Genomic DNA, 21,697 nt, shown 5'->3' on the forward strand with positions numbered 1-21,697 from the left:
TATCACAGCCTAAAGGCCAGAATGATTGGCGTCTATGATTGGTTCATACTGTCTATTAAGTCTGATGGGCAAACAAAGGTATAAATTTCAGCCTTCGCTATTGCTTCAGGGTGGGGAACCTCGACATTGAGTGTGCCCCTCCCCTTTATTTGCAAACCGGGGTCACCATCACTCCTGTCACATGCAGGAAATTCAGGGTCGAGCACAAGGCTAGACATGAGGTTTAACAATACTGTTCCCTCATCTACTCCATGTTCTGACTAATCCTGAAGCTTGGGGAAGGAGGCCAGGGGTGTGCAGAAGCGGCCCGGGAGCCGGCTTGCTGGCGGCCGCCGAAGTCTGTCTCCATCTCGCCACCAGGCGGCGCGGGGCAGCAATTTGAGCCCCACGACCTGCGCGATCCCCGGAGGCCAGCCGGAAGTCTCCTGGGCGACTTCCGGACTTCGACCCGGAAGTGGGCCCGAGGGCGTGGCCGCAACCAAGGCTCCCAGCAGCGTTGGGGGGCGAGGGAGCTGGTAGCATGGAGGCTCCGCTGTTGCCGCGCGAGTCCGCGAGGTTCGTGGCCGAGAACAGTCGTGACGTGCTCGTGGACCTCGAGGGCGTGCGCAGGGCGGCCGAGCTGCTGCTGCCCGCGGCCTCGGCGTGGCGTGTGGAGCAGTGGAAGGCCCTGCACGAGCTCAACCCGCGCGGTGCCGACGAGGCGGCGCTGGACTGGGTCTTCGTGGTGGACTCGCTCAACTTCTCCTTCTGGGCGGAGCAGGAGGAGCGCAAGTGTGAGGTGCGCTACGGAGGAACAGCATACACCGGCTACTGGGCCCTGTGCGCCACGGTGAACCGGGCGCTCGACCAAGGTGGGTGTGGCCCTTCGTCGCCTGCTGCCTCGGGCGCGCGTCCGGAGGTGTCCCTCCCTCTGCCTAGAGCAAAAGCCCGACCGCAGCGCTCCGGCCACCAGCAGAGGTGACAAAGCCAGTTTTCTTTAGAAAAAAAAAAGAAGAAAAAGAAAAAGAAAAAACCAACTTTAAGTTGGTTTAAGTTGGGCATAGTGGCTCCTGTCTGCAATCCCAGCACTCCAGGCCACGGCAGGAGCTTCACTATGGTTTCTAGGCCAGCCTGAGCAACGTAGTTTTAGGCCAGTCTCATAGCGAGCAAGACCCTCTCGCAGAAAAACAAATGAAAAATAAACGCCTCCTGAAGAAGAAAAGGACAGATCATAGAACGTTTTATGCAAGGAAAATACACGCGCCACATTGAGTGGTTGAGTAAGCAGACAGCGAGGGGCGGGGTTATTTGTGCGCTTTTGATGCACTTCTGGAGCTCTCATTTGGTTACTTATTCTAGAATTATTTTTCATTTGTATGATTTTTGTTTTGGGGTTTTTTCTTTTTCTGTTTGGTTTTTGTGCACCACGTGCATGCAGTGCCCATGGAGGCCACAGAGGGCGTCGATCCCCTTGGACTGCAGTTACAGAACGCCGTGAACCACTATGTGGGTGCTGGGAATTGAACCCTAGTCCTCCGAAAGACTCACTGAGTAGCCTTGACCGGTGTAGAATTCAGACCACGCTGGCCTTAAACGCTCAGGGATCCCATTTCGAATGCTCAGGTTAGGCCAGCACCACTGCACTCCGTCTTCTTTAACACGAATTTGATTCCATGTTGTTTGCAACTTCTCCATCTCTGAATTCGGTCTTTAAAGGGATACCAGTAACCAGCGCCTCCTACTATGCCACCGTGACTCTTGATCAAGTTCGGGATATATTCCGTTCAGATACCGCCGTGCCCATGCCCTTAATAGAAGAGCGGCATCGGATTCTCAATGAAACTGGGAAGATTCTGCTGGAGAAGTTCGGCGGCTCTTTTCTTAATTGTGTACAAAAAAGTGAAAAGAGTGCACAGAGGTTAATGCACTTGGTCGTTGAACATTTTCCTTCTTACAGAGACGAGGCACAGTTTGAGGTGAGTTTGTAGCTGAGGATTTTAGAATGCGCACTAACTCCGAGTTAATGCTTTTCTTGCCAGAGCTGTTTTTAAGGCTAGCCACTTAAAATTTGAAGCTTGCTCACCTTGGACTAGAAGCAGTAACAAAATTTGCGTTTCACACCTGTCACTTTTTGTTTTCCCATCAGTTTTTAACATGTTTCAATCCTCAAAAGAATGGCATCACCTGAGGCTAAAGAAAGCAGGGTTAGTACTTTAAAAAGCTCACAGAGGGCTGGAGAGATGGCTCAGTGGTTAAGAGCATTGCCTGCTCTTCCAAAGGTCCTGAGTTCAATTCCCAGCAACCACATGGTGGCTCACAACCATCTGTAATGGGGTCTGGTGCCCTCCTCTGGCCTTCAGGCATACACACAGACAGAATATTGTATACATAATAAATAAGTAAATAAATAAATATTTTCAAAAAAAGTTCACAGAGCTGGATGGAAATCAGAGTGGAATGTATAACAGTTTTTCTCCAGGAAAAAAGCATTTCTTGAAAAGCTTGGTATATATTTTCTTTCTTCCACACTGTTCTTTTATGATATTTGTTCTAGGACACGAAACAGTTGAATGGAAGTACTTTTTAAATGATGACCGTTTGTTTTATGCTCCCACTACACACCTAGGTTTCATTTTTGTAAAATTCCTTTGAAATCCTTGCCGCTGAATATCTTTTGTTCTGATTTATTTTATGTGTATGAACTGCGAGCTGTCAGCTTCCTGTGTTGTGTGTGCCACCGGCCAGGCCCCTTGCCCCCAGACTCTCCCTCTGGAGCTCTCAGCCCAGATAAACTCTTCCTTTTCTAAACTGCTTCGGGTCGCGGTGCTTTGTCACAGCCCCAGAAGAGCAATGACATCCCCTCCCCCATCCCGAGTTTCTTCCCGTTTTTAGATATGTCTGATTTGTGTATTAATGCATTCATGTTTTGGCTTCCTGTGCATATGTGCACCGCATGTGCCATGTGTATGCCTTGTGCCTATAAAGTTCAGAAGTGACAGGTTTGGGAACGGCTGTGAGCCACCGTGTGGGTGCAGGGAACCACCTCCTCCCACCGCAAAGTCTAATGAACATTTGTTCATTTCATAAAAATAGGTCAACCTTAAGGTTGGGTAATAGGTTATTTCTCATTGTGAGGGAGTGTTTTGGAGTGTTTTTAGGTATCTTTTTTTGCTGCTTAAAATTTACTTTGGTTTTTATACTTGTGTGTGTGTGCATGTGCACACACCCAAGCCTATGTGTACACTGCATGTGTGCCGAGGCACCCATGTGGATGTCAGAGGACAACTTCTAGGAGTTGGTTTTTTACCACTGTGGCGTTCAGGAGGTTGGACTTGGTGGCAAGCTATCTTCAACAGTCCTTTCAGTGTTTTGTTTTGCTATGTTTTTGTGATATTGGGGTCAAATCAGGGCCTCCAGGATGCAGAGGAAGTCCTCTATCTCTGAGCAACACTCCCAACCCTTGTGGACTTTCTCTATGGGATTTGTCCTTAAATTAATTCCAGAGGGCGTGTGGTGGTGCACATATCCAGCCTCCACTCTTGGAAGGCAGACGAGAGGACTGAGTTCCAGGCTGGCCAGGGCGCTATCGTGTGATCTTGTCACACATAAAACTGTATTTATTTATGGTATTTGCTAATTCAGTTATTCTGAGGTGGTAGTTGTATGTTCTGAGAGCTAGTTATGGATTATTTTCAGTAGATGAGCTGCTTTAAAACACGGAGAGTATAGCCACAGGGATCAGACTAGGAATAGATTTTAATTATCAGTATTTTTTGTAGTCTATTCATTAGAGGCATTTGGGGGAGGGGCTTTATGAGAGGCTTGAGGGTGGAGAGGGGCTGTAGAAATCCAGACCCAGGTGATCTGATGTCCTCACTGGGGCTGACCTTCCTGACTCCAGGCATCATGCATGCTAGACAAGCACTCACCGAGACATAGCGCTGGTCTGTTACGTAGACTCCGTAGAGTTAAGTTATGGCCGCGACCTTATTCTGTGCTTAAATGGAATTGGCACTTTTGTTATGTAGACTCCATACTGATTTTATTAATTGCCCTGGCTGGATCCTGTCAGTTACATCTTCATCTCTAAATTAAGTGTGTGATTAAAAATCAGCGCTGTGCTTTCTGTAGCCTAGAGGTAATAATCTTCTTCACCCTCCATTATTTATATATGGTTAGTGTGAACTGCGCTCCAGTTAGATGAGCATGAGCATTCTCTTTTTTTCTACTGTGCTTGGAAGTGAACTCAGAACCAGTGCTTCACCACTGGGCCACACCCCCAACCACAGATTCACATGTTTTCAAAAACAATGCTGCCTACATATAGGAATACTAACTAGCTGAATTATAGTACACGGGCATATATTTATGAATAATATTGAGAGAGTGCTAGAGACTGGAGAGTTAGCTCAGCGGTCCAGAGCGCTCATTCTTCCAGACCAGCGTTTGGCTCCCAGCACCTATGTTGGGCAGCTCACCAATACCCGTGACTCCAACTCCAGGCTATGTGACACCTCTGGCTTCTGCAGACACCTACACAGGTGTCATATACCACCCCCTACGCATGCACATATGCAAACGATTAAGAATAAAATCTTTTTTAAAAAAGAAAAAATACTAGAATCTAGGGATATAGCTCAGTTGGTGGCTATAGCTCAGTGTGTTTATCAGTTGGTAGCTATAGCTAGTGTGCTTATCAGTTGGTGCCTATAGCTCAGTGTGCTTATCAGTTGGTAGCTATAGCTCAGTGTATTTAGCTTCTGCACATGAAGCCCTGAGTTTGATCCCTCACACTGGAGAGCAAGGGAAGGGAGGGAGAAAAGAAAAGAAAATGAGTACTGAATGCTGAATGGTGTCAAAAGTGAATATTTTGTGTACCTTGTGGTGAGGGGAACAGCCAGGCATAATAGTGCACTTAGGAGGCAGAGGCAGGCAGATCTCTGTGAGTTTGAAGTCAGCCTGGAACTCTACAGAGCAAGTTCCAGGACAGCCAGAATTACATAGTGAGACCCTGTCTCAGAAAACAAAAAGAAGTTTTAGTGAGAGTGTTAATTAGATACTTTAAAATTTTGTTTTGCTTTGATTTGAGATAGGGTCTTCTTACTGTGTAGCCCTTGCTGGTCTGGACGCTGTGTAGACCAGGCTGCCCTAAAACTCAGAGATTTGCCTGCCTCTGCTTCTTAAGCACTGGGATTAAACACGTGTTGCCACACCAGGCGAGAATTTTTCTAAACTACAAGTTTATTATGTGCTCAGGTCACGGTTGTGTGCTGTACTGCACAGTGAGTGTGGAGGTCAGAGGACAACATTTGGAAGTCGGTTTTACCATGTGGGTCCTGGGAATTGAATTCACCTCATCAGGCTTGGCAGTGCAGACCTTAGCTTGCTGAGCCATCTTGTTGTCAGGTCCTTTTATTTTCTGTAAAACGTTTATATTTATAAATCTTTATCAACAGAATAGGATCGTTGTAGACAGTCTCTCTCTGTCTCTGTCGCATGCCCTCTTTAAATAGCATACGGTAAGAATTCAGAAGCTCCAGTGATAAGTATTCTCCAATCACAGGGGAAAAGGATTGCCTTTTACAAGCGAGCCCAGATCCTTGTGGCAGACACATGGAGTGTGCTGGAAGGAAAGGGGGATGGCTGTTTTGAGGACATCTCCAGCATCACCATGTTTGCTGACTACAGACTGCCGCAGATTCTCGTTTACCTTGGAGCCCTGAAATACTCCGACAAGTTGCTGGAGAAGCTTCGCAAAGGTTTGCAGCTTTCTGTCCTTGTTTGCTGCTCTGTGGTTTGTTGCTGAGTCTGTTTGGTTTTTGTTTACAAACAACTCTCCTTTGCTTACAAAACAGAGCACTGGCTTGAGATCTATGTGCTGGGCGGAGTGGTGGCTTCCTGTACTGAGGAGACAGAAGCAAAGGGTGGGGGAGTCCCAGAGCAGCTTGGGCTACAAGGGGAGGGGAGAGAGAGCCTCTGTTCAGTGGGGCAGGGTAGCACACACACCTTTAATCCCAGCACTTAGGAGGCAGAAGCAGGCAGATCTCTGTGAAGTGGAGACCAGCCTAGTCCACAGAGTGAGTTAGTTCTTGGACAGCTAGGGATACACTGAGAAACCGCGTCTCAAAAACAAAACAAATAAACAAACAAAAAACCAAAAAAAAACATGACTAACAGAAAGGAAAGAGAGGAATAAAACATGCAAGGGTAATTGAAATGAAAACAAAATGGCTTTTCTTGTTTACACTGTGGAATGTAGACATTATTGAAAATTGTGTTTACTTGGTCTTATCATTTCAGGCCTTGATAACTGAAATCTAAACTTGTTACATAGAGATGTGTGAAATAGGTACAGTGATTAATGTGTAGTGATTGAGCTGAGTAAATTCCATTGTGATGGAGGTGGGATCAGAGAGAGGTGGCGTGCACAGGATTTAGAGAGAGCTTTCTTTCCCAGGCTTACCTATTGCCATGCTTGGGCACAGTTACAGAAGAGTAAGGCTGGGCATCTTACTCGTTGGAAAAGGCAGGGTACATTGAAAAGTTCACATGAGCGTGACTTCTTTTTATAAGAAAATGCCACTTTCGCTGGGCGGTGGTGGCGCAGCCTTTAATCCCAGCACTCGGGAGGCAGAGGCAGACGGATCTCTGTGAGTTCGAGGCCAGCCTGGTCTACAAGAGCTTGTTCCAGGGCAGGAACCAAAAAACTACAAAGAAACCCTGTCTCAAAAATCAAAAACAAAAAACAAAACAAGAAAATGCCACTTTCATGCCAATTTACCTCTCAGGTAGAGGAGTTTCTGTTACTTTATTTTTAAAACCAAGTTTTTATAATTGAATCATTTTCTCATGTGAAATAAATGTAAACAGAATTATTATCCATCTAAAGTTCACCAGGCTTTGTGCTGCCTGGAGCAGTCCTTTCTGTCTTTGTGCTTTCACTGAAAAGTAACAAGCTGTTAAATTGTAATGCTCACAGCCGATAAGTGCTTGATTATTAGATACCTTAAGTTTTATGACAGAGAAGCATGTGTGTAGGTGTGTGGGCATTCACCTAACTTCAGCTGACCTGTTTTGAGCCAAGGTCTCATGCGTAACCCAGGTGGCCTCAGATTCTCAGCCTTCTGCCACAGCTTCCCAGGTATCCAGGACAGCAGACATGCACCACCATGTCTAGCCCATTCCTGTTTTCAAATGAAGTCATGTGCACAGGTAGCAAAAGGTAGCGCTCCAATGTCGTCTTTCCAGGGAACAGAGTTTTTAACCCATTACTGGATGTCTTGTGTAACACAGGAAGCATTTACTGTCTTGCAGTTTCTGTGGTCTGGGAGTCTGGGTTCTGCATAGCTGGGCTCCTCTGGGCAAAGCTGCAGTCGGTGAGAGCAGCCATCTGATCTAGAGCTCTGCGGAGGTGGTGGCCTCTGCCTTGGGGTTACATTCGTCGTTGACTGGGCAGTTTAACCAAATGAGAGTTAAGTTTGATTAACAGAAAAGAAAGGCTTACATTTTGTGCCAGCATATGAGGCAAAGGAGGTGGAAGAAACCCCATTAGTCTGCATTCTTCCACTGGCCAAGCAACGAGGATGTTGGAGAGAGAGCAGCGTTACTTGATGTTAGAGGTTGGATGCAGCCTGTCAGGCTTCCCATCCCTCAGCTGGCCTCTGGGTACCCTGAATGGTCCTGCCTAGAGCCCAAGACCTGAACAGCACCCAGTGCTATATCTTCACCTAACAAGTTTACTTGAGGAACTAGTGTGTGCAGAGTGTAATAGTTGGTCCTGGAAGGACTGAGACCAGCAAGGCAGACACCCTCTGTCACTGTGAATTTAACTTGTAATCTTGCATTAATGCCGAGGTTTATAAAATGATTTTTTTCTTCCTCTCTTTTAATTATTGCAGGAGAAATGCTCTCAAATGGAGACAAACAAGAGGTGGAAATTAGAGGTTGCTCGATTTGGTGTGTCGAGCTCATCCGGGACTCTCTCCTGGAGCTTCTTGAAGAAAGGGGTGAAAAGCCTCAGGGTGAGATCAACTCCATTCTTCTGGATTATCACTTGTGGGACTATGCCCGCGACCACAGGGACCACATGAGAGCAGTCCCGTTTCACCGTACCCGCTGCATTTATTACTGACCCACGTGTGAACGGATCCAGGGGAAAGACTTGCACTTTTAGATCTTGCGGTCATTTGCACAATTTTGATTTGATAGAAAGACAAAAATTATAGGAATAGGTAATTGACTATCCAGTCTTTGTTTCTGTTTTTTTTTCTTGGCATATCATTGTGTATCCCCATAATCATACTGCATAATCTATAATGATAATATCCATGTCTTTAGTTGGTAGCTTTTCTCAACTTGTAGTCATTTTCTTCCTCTTCCCCTTTTTTGTGTTTTATGGCCCTGGGGATCAAGCCTATGTCTTGTGTATGCCAGGGAAGTGCTCTACCACTGAATCACGCGCCCATCTTGGCTGTTGACTATGTGTTATAGTAATTTAATATTAGATAGAGATAGTCTTTGGTATATGACTATTGCTTTTAATTTTTTTTAAATGTATGCAGCGAGTGTTCTGCCTGCAGGCCAGAAGAGGGTACCAGATCTCATTATAGATGGTTGTGAGCCACCATGTGGTTGGTGGGAATTGAACTCAGAACCTCTGGAAGAGCAGCCAGCCTTCTTAACCACTGAGCCATCTCTCTGGCCCCTAAACTATTGCTTTTTAAAAAATAACTTAGAATTTATATACATGTATTCCCAGTACTCAGAAGGTGAAAGCTGAGTTTTAGGCCATCCTGGATCATCTTAAAAATCAAAAACAAGTGCTAAAGAGACATTTACTTCTCTTGCAGAGGACATGTTTGGTTCCCAGCACCCATCCTGGGCACTAACAAGTACCAATAACTCTAGCCGAGCTCTCCTCACCACTATATTCTTACAGTAACCATGCAAACCAGAGAGAGCTGCTGCGTCAGGCACCTCACTGCCATCTGCTGGACACTTGTGGCAGCGACTGGGTGTGCAAAGGTCTGACCTGAGCAGGACACAGCTTCCACTAAGTAGCTGGTGCCTGTCCCTCCTTGTGTGATCCTATGGGATCGGAGCCTGTGGATCTGACAGGCCAGGCGATCCTGTGCCCACCCAGAGGCAAGTGTGGTAGTTTCAGTGAGTCACTGTCACCCTGTCTCCTCGCTTGTGAATCTTGGTAATGGGGATTGCAACTCTTCAGGAAGGACCCAGGGAAGTCTCTCTTCTTTGAGAGAGGGTCTGTCTGTCAAAGCATGGCAGCTGAGACAGTAGTAGCCTTTGTGTTTATTCTATTCAATGTTGGGAATGGAACCCAGGGCCTCTGGCATTCTGCAGGCAAGCTCGCTACCACAGGGCCACACCCTCCCCTATTGTAGCCAAGTTGAGGACCCAGAGCTCTGTTGTACCTGTGGTACCTGCTCTCTCTGTGAGCTTCATGCTTGAGATTAAAAACCACATTACAGTTTCAATGTTTTTTTCATTTTGTTATTTACTATATGTGTGTACATGCATGTGCTTGCCATGGCACATGTGTGGAATTGAGAACAACTTGCAAATGTTGAGTGTCTCTTAACCACCATGTGTGTCCCGGTGATCCAGCTCTTGTCATCAGGTAGCAGGCCCCTTTACCCGCTGAGCCATCAGGCCGACCCTCAGTTTGCTCTAACTTATACTCAAAGCAGCCTGATAGTTTTCAACTTAATCTTTGTACTCCTGCCCACGTTCTATGCCTCTTCTTCCGAGCCCCTCTCTCTGAGACAGGATCTCATTCAGCCCCGTAGAGAAGGCTGGCTTCAAATTCACAGAGATCCACCTGCCTCTGGCTTCTGAGTGGTGGGATTAAAGGTGTGTGCCATCATACTAGTATAAGTATTTTTTTTTAAATATTTATTTATTTATTTATTTATTATGTATACAATATTCTGTCTGTGTGTATGTCTGCAGGCCAGAAGAGGGCACCAGACCTCATTCCAGATGGTTGTGAGCCACCATGTGGTTGCCAGGAATTGAACTCAGGACCTTTGGAAGAGCAGGCAATGCTCTTAACCACTGAGCCATCTCTCCAGCCCCCTAAGTATTTTTTTTAAAGATTTAACAATTGTATGTGTGTATCGCCGGGCGGTGGTGGCGCACGCCTTTAATCCCAGCACTCGGGAGGCAGAGGCAGTCGGATCTCTGTGAGTTCGAGGCCAGCCTGGTCTAGAAAGAGCTAGTGCCAGGACAGGAACCAAAAGCTACGGAGAAACCCTGTCTCGAAAAAATCAAAAAAAAAAAAAAAAACAAAAAAGAAAAACAATTGTGTGTGTGTGCATGCACATGACTGCATGGGTTTATGTGTGCCACGTGCATGCCTGCAGAGGCCAGAGTTGTCAGACTTCCCTGTAGGTGAAGTTGCAGAGGTTATACGTTTCCTGATGAAGGTGCCCAGAACCAAACCAAGTCCTCTTAAAAAGGAGTAAGCACTCTCAACTGCTCCAGCCCTTTGCAGAAAGTAGTTTTCACTAATGCTACTACCTCTCTCTCTTCCCTCCATAATCCCATACCCTTATACGCTTCCCAGTACCTACTAAATAAGCTCTATACCCAGGCTCTCTGCATGGCGTATCTGTCTGTCTCCCATCCGCAGCGGGTCCTGCTGGGTCTCCTGCACCGCTGTGAATCTTGCATGGCTTTGCCTGCGTAGCACCACTTGCTTCTGATGTTGCTACAGTTTTCAGGCTGCTTTCCGAAACCGTTTTCTCTGTGCTGCAGATGCAGTTGTGCATTTGGAAGCCAGGCCACCGTATGTCACACTTAGGTTTCCACATTTGATATGATAGAGTTCAAAGTCTGTCAGCTGAAGAACATCTCTAGGAAGCCAGGGTGGGTCATGCCTGCAGTCTCGGAATTCTAGAGACAGAGGCAGGGGGGATGGTTGTGAGTTTGAGGCCATTGAATTTTAGTGCAATCCAGCCTGGACCATAATCCAGCCTGGACCCCGTCCAAAGAGTAACAACAAAAATCTCAGTAAGCCTTTGGGGAACAAAAAGTTTCATTTTTTAGATGCTAACTGCCAAGAGTTTCTCCAAGACATAAACTGTTAGTTTGATTTCATAATGTAAAGAACAGCGGTCAGACTTTAGTCTCCTGTTGATGGAGGAAGGTCATTGGCTAATAAAGGAACTGCCTTGGCCCATTTTATTGGTTAGGACATAGGTAGGTGGAGTAAACAGAGCAGAACGCTGGGAGGAAGAGGAAGTGAGGTCAGACTCGACAGCTCTCCTCTCCAGAGCAGACGCCTCAGAGAGACGCCATGCTCCCCGCTCCAGGGAAGATGCACGCTATGAAGCTCCGACCCAGGATGGACTTAGGCTAGAATCTTCCCGGTAAGACCGGTGCTATACAGATGATAAGAAATGGGCTAGTCCAGGTGCGAGAGTTAGCCTAGAAGAGGCTAGGTAGAAATGGGCCAAAGCAGTGTTTAAATGAATGCAGTTTGTGTGTTGTTATTTCGGGGCAAAAGCTAGCCGGGCAGGCGGCTGGGGTGTTGGGGATGCAGCCCCGCCGCCGCTCCCTATTACTACATCCTGTCTTTGTTTAAGTTGTGTAACCTGGGGCCAGGAGCTGAAGAGGTTTAAGGATGCATGTCTATGGAATGCATGAGCCTAAGATGTATATGATTTAGTAAAATCTGTTGAATACCGAGCTCTTCCTTGGGTGTTAGCCCAGCCAACAAGCACTATTCAAGAGGTTCTCCTTAATTAGTCTCCACGTTTGTGGAGTGATTTCTCACTAGGAAGATGTTGCAGGCAGAGGTAGTATAACCAAGGCTCAGTTGGTGTGACAAAAATTGTGTTTTATTATGCTGAGAGTCTTCACACAAGGTCCACACTCTTAAGTTCCTAACTGTGATCCTAAGCCTATTGCCCCATGGCTGCTCACCTGTGTGGCATGTCCTAGCAGGCAGTCAAATCTAGTCTCTAGTTCAAGGGTCAGGATCCCAGGGGACACTCTTCAGCAGCAGGACAGATAAGGTGGCATCTCTAGTCTTTAGCAGTCCTGAAAAGGTAAAGAGTGCTGTATCGCCCTTGGTCTCTGCTGATATGCTCTCGAGTGGGTGTCATTGGGTTTCTGCTCAGAGTTGTATGCCTGGTTACGTTGAGTAACCAGTGGTATCACTGGTTCTGGGTTCTGGTTATTAGGTACAGCATTGGGTGTAGTGGGGGTTCCTGGCAAGGCTATCTCTGTGCCTACTTTCTTTCTTTCTTTCTTTCTTTTTTCTTTCTTTCTTTCTTTTTTTTGGTTTTTCGAGACAGGGTTTCTCTGTAGCTTTGGAGCCTGTCCTGGAACTAGCTCTTGTAGACCAGGCTGGCCTCAAACGCACAGAGATCTGCCTCCCAAGTGCTGGGATTAAAGGTGTGCACCACCACTACCCAGCAGAAGGCATTCTATTTATCAGGGACCATTCTCCCCTTAATTTTATTTATACACTAGACTAGTGGTTCTCAACCTTCCTAATGCTACAACCCCTTTAACACAGTTCCTCATGGTGTGGTGACTCCCAACCATAAAGTTATTTTCATTGCTGCTCCATAACTGTATTTTTGCTACTGCTATAAATTGTAAACATCTGTGTTTTCAGATGGTCTTAGGTGACCCCTGTGAAGGGGCTGTGACCCACAGGTTAAAAACCACTTCTCTAGACAGATCACTGGAGATAGCATGAGCTTCGTGACTCAGCTGAGCCATCCCCAGGATCCAACTCAAGCTGTAAGAAGTCTGTTTTAAGCTGCTAATTTTCAGGGTAATTTGTTGCTCGGCACTAGGGATTAAATGCAATGGATGAGTAATGTATCAGGCATCTCTCTGTTACTAGAGCAAAGCATCTGTGCTTGTTTTATGAGATTGGCACCCACACGCTCATGTAATTGAATACTTCATACCCAATTTGTGGAACTGTTTGAGAAGGATTAGGAGGCGTGGTCTTGTTGGAAGAGGTGTCACTGGTGTGGGCTTTGAGGTTTCCAGGGCCCAAGCCAGGCCTGGAGGGGTCCCTGCAGGGTTTACAGCAAGGGGGGCAGTGATCCTGCAAAGAGACAAGGATGAAACTCGATCTAGACGAGTTTTTATTTTTTTATTTTTATTTTTATTTTTATTTTTTAGACGAGTTTTTAGACACCAGTGCTGGGCCAGGGCTTTTAGACCCTGATACCTGATCATTTACATTAGCCATAGTTAAGCACAGCACAATTTTGGAAAAAAAACTTTTCTGATAACAACTATTCCCAAGTGTACAACAAATTTAAGACATATTTACATTGAGGGTTTTTTTTGTTTTGTTTTTGTTTGTTTGTTTGTTTGTTTTTGAGGCAGGGTTTCTCTGTAGCTTTGGAGCCTGTCCTGAATCTCACTCTGTAGACTAGGCTGGCCTCAAACTCAGAGATCCACCTGCCTCTGCCTTCCAAGCGCTGGGATTCAAGGCATGTACCACCACTGTCTGGCCTCCATTGAGATTCTTCACAAAGTCTATCTGGCTTCTTTCACAAGAATAATGACTGTTGACTCAGACGTAGGGATACTGACTGAGGGTAAACAGAACGCCTGTGGGAGTCAGGATTGGCCTGCCCCAGAATAACATGAAGTTCCTTAGGCTGTTATAAATTACAAGTGACATCACTCATAAGGGTGCGTTTTATGGCCCAGAAGTAAGGTTTTAGGGGCAAGAGTCTGGGATTAGTAAACCATCAATTCTGGAATATACATACAGGGCAGAGCCTGGCTTATCAAACACCAGCTGTAGACTCCATCATTGCTTGTACTCCAGGAGGGGCAGGTTCAGCATCTCCTTCCTTTGAAGGATGCCTGTGATTTTAACCTCCCTGGCTTCTCCAGTGCTTATCTGTGTGCATAAGCACCCTTTGCCCTCCAAGGCCCCATCTCATCCTCTCTGCCTACAGTAGAGAATGATGTGTGCACTCCCAGTTGCTGCTCCGCTGCCTGCCTGCCACGGTGCTCCCTGCCATGACTAACCCTCGGAAACTGTAAGCAAGTCCCCACTTAAATGCTTTCCTCTATATATTGTCTTGGTCTTGGTGTCTGCGCACAGCAGTAGAACAGTGATGAACAAAGACAACACCTAAGATAAACAACTCACACATCCTTGGAACAGAAAGAATTTGGCTCACAGTTTTAGAGGTTTCAGTCCATGACCAATCGGTGCTACCACAGGCAAACAGCATAGCAGTGAGAGCACACTCAAGACCATGAGGCAGGGGCTGGAGAGATGGCTCAGAGGTTAAGAGCATTGCCTGCTCTTCCGAAGGTCCTGAGTTCAATTCCCAGCAACCACATGGTGGCTCACAACCATCTGTAATGGGGTCTGGTGCCCTCTTCTGGCCTTCAGGCATACACACAAGACAGCATATTGTATACATAATAAATAAATATTTTAAAAAAAAGACCATGAGGCAAAGAAGGGAAAGAAAGGGGGCTTCTCATTATTTCTTCAAGGACAGACTCCAGATGATTGAGGAACAACCGTCACTTTCCAGCAGCACATTTAAACCCAAGTGTTCCGGCTCCTTTTAATTCAGTTGGGCACAAGCTAATAGTGCGAGAAGAGGGAGCTCAGTGGAGAAAAGGCCTCCACAGATAGGTTGTAGATGGGCCTGTAGGGCATTTTCTGTGGGAGGGCAGTAAGCAGCGCCCTCCATGGCCTCTGCATCGGCTCCTGCCTCCAGGTTCCTGCTCCATTAGAGTTCTTGCCTTGGCTTCTTCCCTCAGTGGAATGGACTCAGCATATATAAGCCACACAAATGGTTTCCTTTCCTCCCCAAGTTGTCTTGGGTCAGGATGTTTCATCAGAGCAGTGTCAACCCTAGGACACCAAGGTACAGCAGTAGCTGTTATGTAGAAAATATCTTACCCATCTTCAGCTAGAGCTTCACTGAAGACCAAAATACTTTAAACTGCAGGTTGCATTCTGTTACTGAGTTTTGAAATCAGTTGTTTGAGGAAAAAACCATGGTGAATGAACACTGGGCCATGCATGTTATAAATACAAGTTCAATCACTGTACTATGTGCCAATAAAATCAATTTAGGGAGTTGTAGTCAATGTTAAAAGTTACAGGAGCCTGGAGAGATGGCTCAGTGGTTAAGAGCACTGGCTGTTCTTCCCAATCTTCCAGAAGACTTGGGTCCAATTCCCAACACCCACATAGCAGCTCACAATTGCCTATAACTCCACCTGCAGGGGACCCATACTCCACACAGACATCGTTCATATATGGCCCGGCAACGCTTAAGCACGCATGAACAACCCATTTTTGGCAGTTCTCCAGTTTTCCTATCCCAGAAAGTCCTAGGTGGCTGTGTTACTGTCATACCCAGGGTTCCACAGTCTTCCTCTATGCTGTCTGTCCAGCGTTTTTTGGGCCGTCCTTTCCGCCTTATCCCGTGCACTCCTCCAAGCTGTGCTGTCTTCGGGTATCTGCCATCATTCAGTCTCAGCGAGAGACGTAACAACAACAGCAGAATTACATCTGTCTTGAGCTGCCATCTTTCCAACTCTGAAACCTGGACAGTGAAACACTCCTCAGAACAGTGGCTGAATGTGTTCGAGGTGGCATGTCTCAGGAGGATTCTAGGCGTCACACGAAGAGACAGGCTGAGCAACATTGACATTTAGAAACACCATCTGCAGAAGGAAGTAAACTACAGGATATGGCAATGGCGCTTGAGATACTTTGGCTGTGTTATGAGAATGAATGACGGCACACAGACACACATGCAGGCAGAATGCCAATGCACATAAAATTAAAATTTCGAAAAAGTTAGAATCAGAGCAGAACTATTGTTTCATGAAACTTGTTTTCGTTTATGTACTTAAACATGTATTGTCATATGGTAATTTTTTTTCATATTGCCTCAGTATGTTGGGTTCTCAAGTTTATCTCTGTTAATGGGACGGGTCAAAGTTGAAAGCCATTGTTCCACCCTACCTTTTTTTAAAATTCCTGAGAGTCTCATTGTGTAGACCCGGCTGATGCTGAAAGTCTTCTTGCGTAGGTCTTGAGGATACTGGTGTTCTCCACTTACCAGTTTGGATCTACGATCTTGCCTAGCATGGACAAAGCCCTTGGTGTCAGTTCCCTGTACCACATAAGCAGTGTGGTGCCAGGTGCCTGGGGTCCTGCTCCCCAGAAGCAAAGGCAGGAGGTAGCCTGGGCTACAGAAGACCCCAGTCTCAAAAACAAGCTACCCGAGATAGTAGCTGGAGACTGAAACTCAACGCGGAATCCAGTGCATTCATTTTCTTTCTTTTTTCTTTTTTTTTCTTTCTTTTTTTTAATTTTCAAGACAGGGTTTCTCCGTAGCTTTTGGTTCCTGTCCTGGAACTAGCTCTTTTTTTTTTTTAACATTTAAATTTATTTATTAAAGATTTCTGCCTCTTCCCCGCCACCGCCTCCCATTTCCCTCCCCCTCCCCCAACTAAGTTCCCCCCCCCCCCCAGCCCGAAAAGCAATCAGGGTTCCCTGTCCTGTGGGAAGTCCAAGGAACCCCCACCTCCATCCAGGTCTAGACCAGTGCATTCATTTTCAAGCCTGGCTCACATCTGCCTAGTTACTGGGGATTCTCAGAGAAGGCTCCTGGGGCAGAGGCAAGCTGGGGACTCCACGGAGGGCGGGGCCTGTGGGCGGGGCCCTGTGGGCTGCTTTAGCGTGAACCTGGGCCTCCGTAGGCCGGGACACCTTGGGGCGGAGCCAGCGGGGGGCGGGGGCGCGGAGGGGCGCGGGAGGCGTGCTGTACCGTTGCCGTGAGAACTGTTGACAACAAAAGGCGTGGGCGCGGCGGGGCGGAGAAAGGCGGCTCCGTGGGGCGCCGGCCTGCAAACACCCGGGCTGTCCCGAGCCGACGGTGTGCCCGCGGACCCGAGGGGCGCGAAGCCGGCGGTACCGGTCTGCAGCGGCCCCACGGAGAGCGGCGGACGTGGCGGGCGAGCGCAAGCGAGCGGGGTCCCGAGGTAGCCGCGGGGCCGGGGCGCGGGCCGGAGGGCGGCGGGGCGCGCGCGGCTGCGGCGTGAGGCGGGCTGGCGGGCAAGTCTCGGTGCGGTGCCCGACGCCCGCCCGGGGGCTGTTTCCCCACTCACGCCGGGGTCCTTTATGCCGTCGTGAGATGCTGCGAGCTCCGTCATCTGCTGGGAACGCTTCTCTAACTTCTACACTCCCGCCACACTCCCGGAGAAGCCGGTGTTTGAAGACCCCATTCCTGGCCAATGACAAGGCACGGGCCCAGTACTTACCTTGCATTTGATCACGTTTCAAAAGTCCAGTGGGTTGTTTCTAGGTTCTGAGGTGGGCGGTCCTTGGGCTTCCCACAGGTCAGGGAACCCTGATTGCTCTTTGAGCAGATGAGGGAGGGGGACTTGATCGGGGGAGGGGGAGGGAAATGGGAGGCGGTTGCGGGGAGGAGGCAGAAATCCTTAATAAATAAATAAATTTAAAAAAAGTCCAGTGGGTGTGTCCCTAAATATTACCAGCCAGTTAGATTTCCCTGCTGTTGGTTTTTGTTTTTAGTTTATATCTAGCAGTGTATAGGTTTCCGAGGACCAAACTGAATCTGAAGAATAGCTGTTATATACAGGCTTTAAAAAACTTGACTGAATATTGTTTATGAGCCATATATGTATGCATAATTTTTAATGATTACAGTAAGTGAATTTCAACTTCATATGGCCACACTGATTCTGTCAGGATTGTCTTCACAAAAACAAATCAATGAGGTGAAAATTTCTGCATTTATCCCTTAGCTTTATAATTAACCAATTCGTGGTCCCCAGTCCCCTCAACTATTTTGAACCAAGCCTAAATGCTGAATTCTTTAATTATTAAATTAAGCACTTTGCAAGTCAGATAAACTTTGTAATTTAATTTGTACTGGTAAAGAATCTGTTCTAAAGACTTTGCTTTGAAACGTGTGGTTTTGTTTGCATAAATGGAGCCGGTAATTAAATTATATCTTTTATTTTGATATGCAGGAGTCCAGATCTTCCATAAAATGGGTGTTTCTCACATTGTTACTGAACATTAAGTAGATAATCTATTCAGTAAAGTTCAAGCTGCCATGGAAGAAATACCAGTAAAAGTCGCTGTAAGAATTAGACCTCTACTTTGCAAAGAAGTTCTTCATAAACATCAAATTTGTGTGAGGGATGTTCCCAACACCCAACAGATTATCATTGGCAGAGACAGAGTTTTTACTTTTGATTTTGTTTTTGGCAAAAATTCCACTCAGGATGAAGTTTATAATATATGCATAAAGCCCCTAGTGCTGTCACTCATCGAGGGTTATAACGCAACGGTTTTTGCGTATGGACAAACCGGATCTGGGAAGACATACACCATTGGAGGAGGCCATGTTGGTAAGACTCTCAACTCTCACTTCGCCTTTTATAGCGTGTGTGAAGAATTCATTTCGTTTGTGACTGAGCACTGTTTTATTGGGTGTGCTTTGTTTGACTTTGCCCTGCTGATGAGCCTAGGCTCGTCTCCTGTTCTTGATGCTTTAAACGCTGGTGTGTGGCCATCTGTTTGAGTCCATCATAGACCTTAAAGATTCTAAGGTCCTGGAAATAGTGCTTGGTTGCTGTGCTTGCTGGCTAAGCACCAGCTACTGAGCTAGATCCCTAAGCCTCGTTTTTACCTTTTTGGTGCAAGGGAAAGTCACTCAGTTGCCCTTAAGACTTATTCTGTAACACAAGTAGTCTTTGAAATTATGATTCCCTTGCCTCCATCTAGGCTGGTTCCATTTCTTGGCTGTTGTGAATAGTTGAGCAGTAATCAGAGATGTGCAGGTGTTTCCGTGATGTCCTAGAGTCCTTTGGGCATTAGAGTAAGGTAACCAGGGCCAGAAAGATGGCTTGGTGGATTAGAGCACTTGGTTCTGTAAGACGGAACCAGGGTTGAGTCCCAGCACCAACATGTGGCTCACAGCTATCTCAACTCTAGTGCTAGGAAACCCCGGTGCTCTCTTCAGACCTCCTCGGATACCAGGCACACTCATGGTGCACACGCATACATGTTGTCAAAACAGCCACAAATATAACATAAATAATCTAGAAAATAAAAAGCAGCTGAAATTGATACTTAGAAGATACTTAGGAATATTATAACAGCCATATGGAAGTTCTAGTTCTGGGTTTTGGGGAACTTCTGTACTGACTTTCTTTTTTGCAGCACGTCTTTTCTTTTTTTCTTTCATTTTCTAGAGGCAAGGTTTCTCTGTGTAGTCCTGACTGTCCTGGAACTCACTCTGTAGACCAGACCGGCTTCAAACTCACAGAGATCCACCTGCCTCTGCCTCCCAGTGCTGGGATTAAAGTCATGCATCACCACCACCTGGCTTTTTTTCTTTTCTTTTTTTTTTTTTGACTTTTGTTTATTTATTATTTTGTTATATATATAGTGTTCTGTCTGCATGTATCCCTGCAGGCCAGAAGAGGGCACCATATCTCATTATACATGGTTATGAGTCACCATATGGTTGCTGGGAATTGAACTCAGGACCTCTGGAAGAGCAGCCAGTGCTCTTAACCTCTGAGCCACCTCTCCAGCCCTTCTTTTCTTTTTTAATTAAATTTTTTTATTTATTTTACATACCAACCACAGTTTCTCCTCCCTCTTCTCTTCCCTTCCCTCCCCCCACCTCCCATCTATACTTCCTATCTACTCCTCCTCCTTTCAGAAGGGGCAGGCCTCCCATGGGAGTCAACAAAGCATGGCATATTACATTGATGCAGGACCAAGCTCCCAGGCATCTCTGCATAGAGAATAGGGTCCAAAAAGCAAACTTATGGGCCAGAGACAGATCCTGATCCCAGTGCTAGGGGCCCCACAAACAGACTAAGCTACATAACTGTCATCCACGTGCAGAGGGCCTAGGTCTGTCCTATGATGGCTCCCTAGCTGTTTGTCCAGAGTACAGGTCAGCTGCCTCTGTGGGTTCCCCCATCATGATCTTGACCTTCCTCCCCCTCTTGTTCATACAGTCCCTTCTCTCTCTCTCATCAACTGGACTCCAGGAGTTTGGCCCAGTGCTTGGCTGTGGATTTCTGCATCTGCTTCCATCAGTTACTGGATGAAGGCTGTCTGATAACAATTAGGGTAGTCACCAATCTGATTACTGGAGAAGGCCAGTTCAGGCATGCTCCCCGCTATTGCTAGGAGTCTCAGCTGGGGTCATCCTTGTGGATTCCTGGGAGTTTCCCTGGCACCAGGTTTCTCTCTATGTAGTAGGAGCTGCTGGCTGCGTTCCGCCACCCAGCTCCCGCCACTGGCTAGCTTTACCCGAAATAACAACACACAAATTATATTCTTTTAAACACTGCTTGGCCCATTATATCTAGCCTCTTCTCTGCTAACTCTCGCACCTGGGTTAGCCCATTTCTAATAATGTGTGTAGCACTCCAAGGTGCGCTTACCAGGAAGATTCTAGCCTATGTCCATCCTGGGTCAGAGCTTCATTACGTCTGCCCTGGGGAGCAGCGGCAGCGGCATCTGAGCTCACTTCCTCTTCCTCCCAGCATTCTGTTCTGTTTGCTCCTCCCACCTATGTTTTAACCTATGAGGCCAAGCAGTTTCTTTATTACTTAACCAATGTCCTTCCTCCATCATCTCTAACTCCCAAATGGCCCACTCTATCAAGATACCTGTTTCATTACTCTTCCTCTCTGTTTCACCCCCAAGTCGACCAACCCGATCCCTCATATTCACCTTCCCACATCCTCTCCATGTCCCTCACCCCCTGCCCCTAGCTTACCCAGGAGATCTCTTCTATTTCCCCTTCCTAGGGAAATTCATGCGCTCCTCTTAGGGTCCTCTGTGTTACATAGCTTCCCTGGGCTGTGGATTGTTGCCTGGTTATTCTTTGCTTTACAGCTAATAAAGTGGAGCTTATGAGTACATACCGTGTTTGTCCTTCTGAGTCTGGTTTACCTCACTCAGGTTGTTTTTTTCTAGTTCCATCCATCTATCTGCAAATTTCATGATGCCATTGTTTTTGCTGCTGAGTAATACTTCTTTGTGTAAATGTATCACATTTTCTTTATCCATTTTTCATTTGAGGGGCATCTAGGTTGTTTCCAGGTTCTGGATATCAGAAATAATGCTGCTGTGAACACAGCTGAGCAAGTGTTCTTGAGGTATGATCGAGCATCTTTTGGATGTGTGCCCAGGATTCATATAGCTGTGAACACAGCTGAGCAAGTGTTCTTGAGGTATGATTGAGCATCTTTTGGATGTGTGCCCAGGATTCGTATAGCTGTGAACACAGCTGAGCAAGTGTTCTTGTGGTATGATTGAGCATCCTTTGGGTGTGTGCCCAAGATTCGTATAGCTGGGTCTTGAGGTAGGTTTATTCCCAATTTTCTGAAAAACTGCCATACTGAATTCCAAAGTGGCTGTATAAGTTTATCCTCCCACCAGCAGTGGAGGAGTGTTCCCCTTACTCCGCATCCTCTCCAATATAGGCTGTTCTTAGCATTTTTGATCTTAGCCATTTTGACAAGTGTAAGATGGTATCTCAGCATTGTTTTGATTTGCATTTCCCTGATAGCTAAGGATGAACAATTTTTAAGTGTTCCTCGGTCATTTGAGATTCTACTGTTGAGAATTCTCTGTTTAAATCTGTACTCCATTTAAACATTGGATCATTTG

At 46.5% G+C, this 21,697-nt stretch overlaps 2 protein-coding genes across 2 annotated transcripts in view; both read left to right on the forward strand.

The window, feature by feature from the left end:
• Window positions 1-454: 454 nt before the first annotated feature.
• Window positions 455-9,473, forward strand: Qng1 (Q-nucleotide N-glycosylase 1). The gene is made up of 4 exons (XM_075969441.1): window positions 455-851; window positions 1,696-1,955; window positions 5,543-5,738; window positions 7,878-9,473. Exons 1-4 carry the CDS (start codon window positions 521-523, stop codon window positions 8,108-8,110), a joined length of 1,020 nt encoding a protein of 339 aa, XP_075825556.1. The 5' UTR covers window positions 455-520; the 3' UTR covers window positions 8,111-9,473.
• Window positions 9,474-18,058: 8,585 nt separating this feature from the next.
• The window catches only part of Kif27 (kinesin family member 27), a 66,556-nt gene continuing 62,917 nt past the window's right edge, over window positions 18,059-21,697 (forward strand). Inside the window, exon 1 of the mRNA XM_075969442.1 lies at window positions 18,059-18,405. Coding sequence (XP_075825557.1) covers window positions 18,108-18,405 — 298 coding nt within the window. The 5' untranslated portion in view covers window positions 18,059-18,107. The remainder of the gene's footprint in view (window positions 18,406-21,697) is intronic.

The sequence above is a fragment of the Microtus pennsylvanicus genome, chromosome 4, assembly GCF_037038515.1.
Source record: "Microtus pennsylvanicus isolate mMicPen1 chromosome 4, mMicPen1.hap1, whole genome shotgun sequence".
In the NCBI taxonomy this organism is placed as follows: Eukaryota; Metazoa; Chordata; class Mammalia; order Rodentia; family Cricetidae; genus Microtus; species Microtus pennsylvanicus.

Bases quoted from the DNA above. Each gene is read 5' to 3' on its own strand.
- Qng1 (XM_075969441.1), top strand. From the start codon at position 521: ATGGAGGCTCCGCTGTTGCCGCGCGAGTCCGCGAGGTTCGTGGCCGAG. The intron at 852-1,695 runs GTGGGTGTGGCC...CGGTCTTTAAAG, and splicing joins GAACCGGGCGCTCGACCAAG to GGATACCAGTAACCAGCGCC. The intron at 1,956-5,542 runs GTGAGTTTGTAG...CTCCAATCACAG, and splicing joins GAGACGAGGCACAGTTTGAG to GGGAAAAGGATTGCCTTTTA.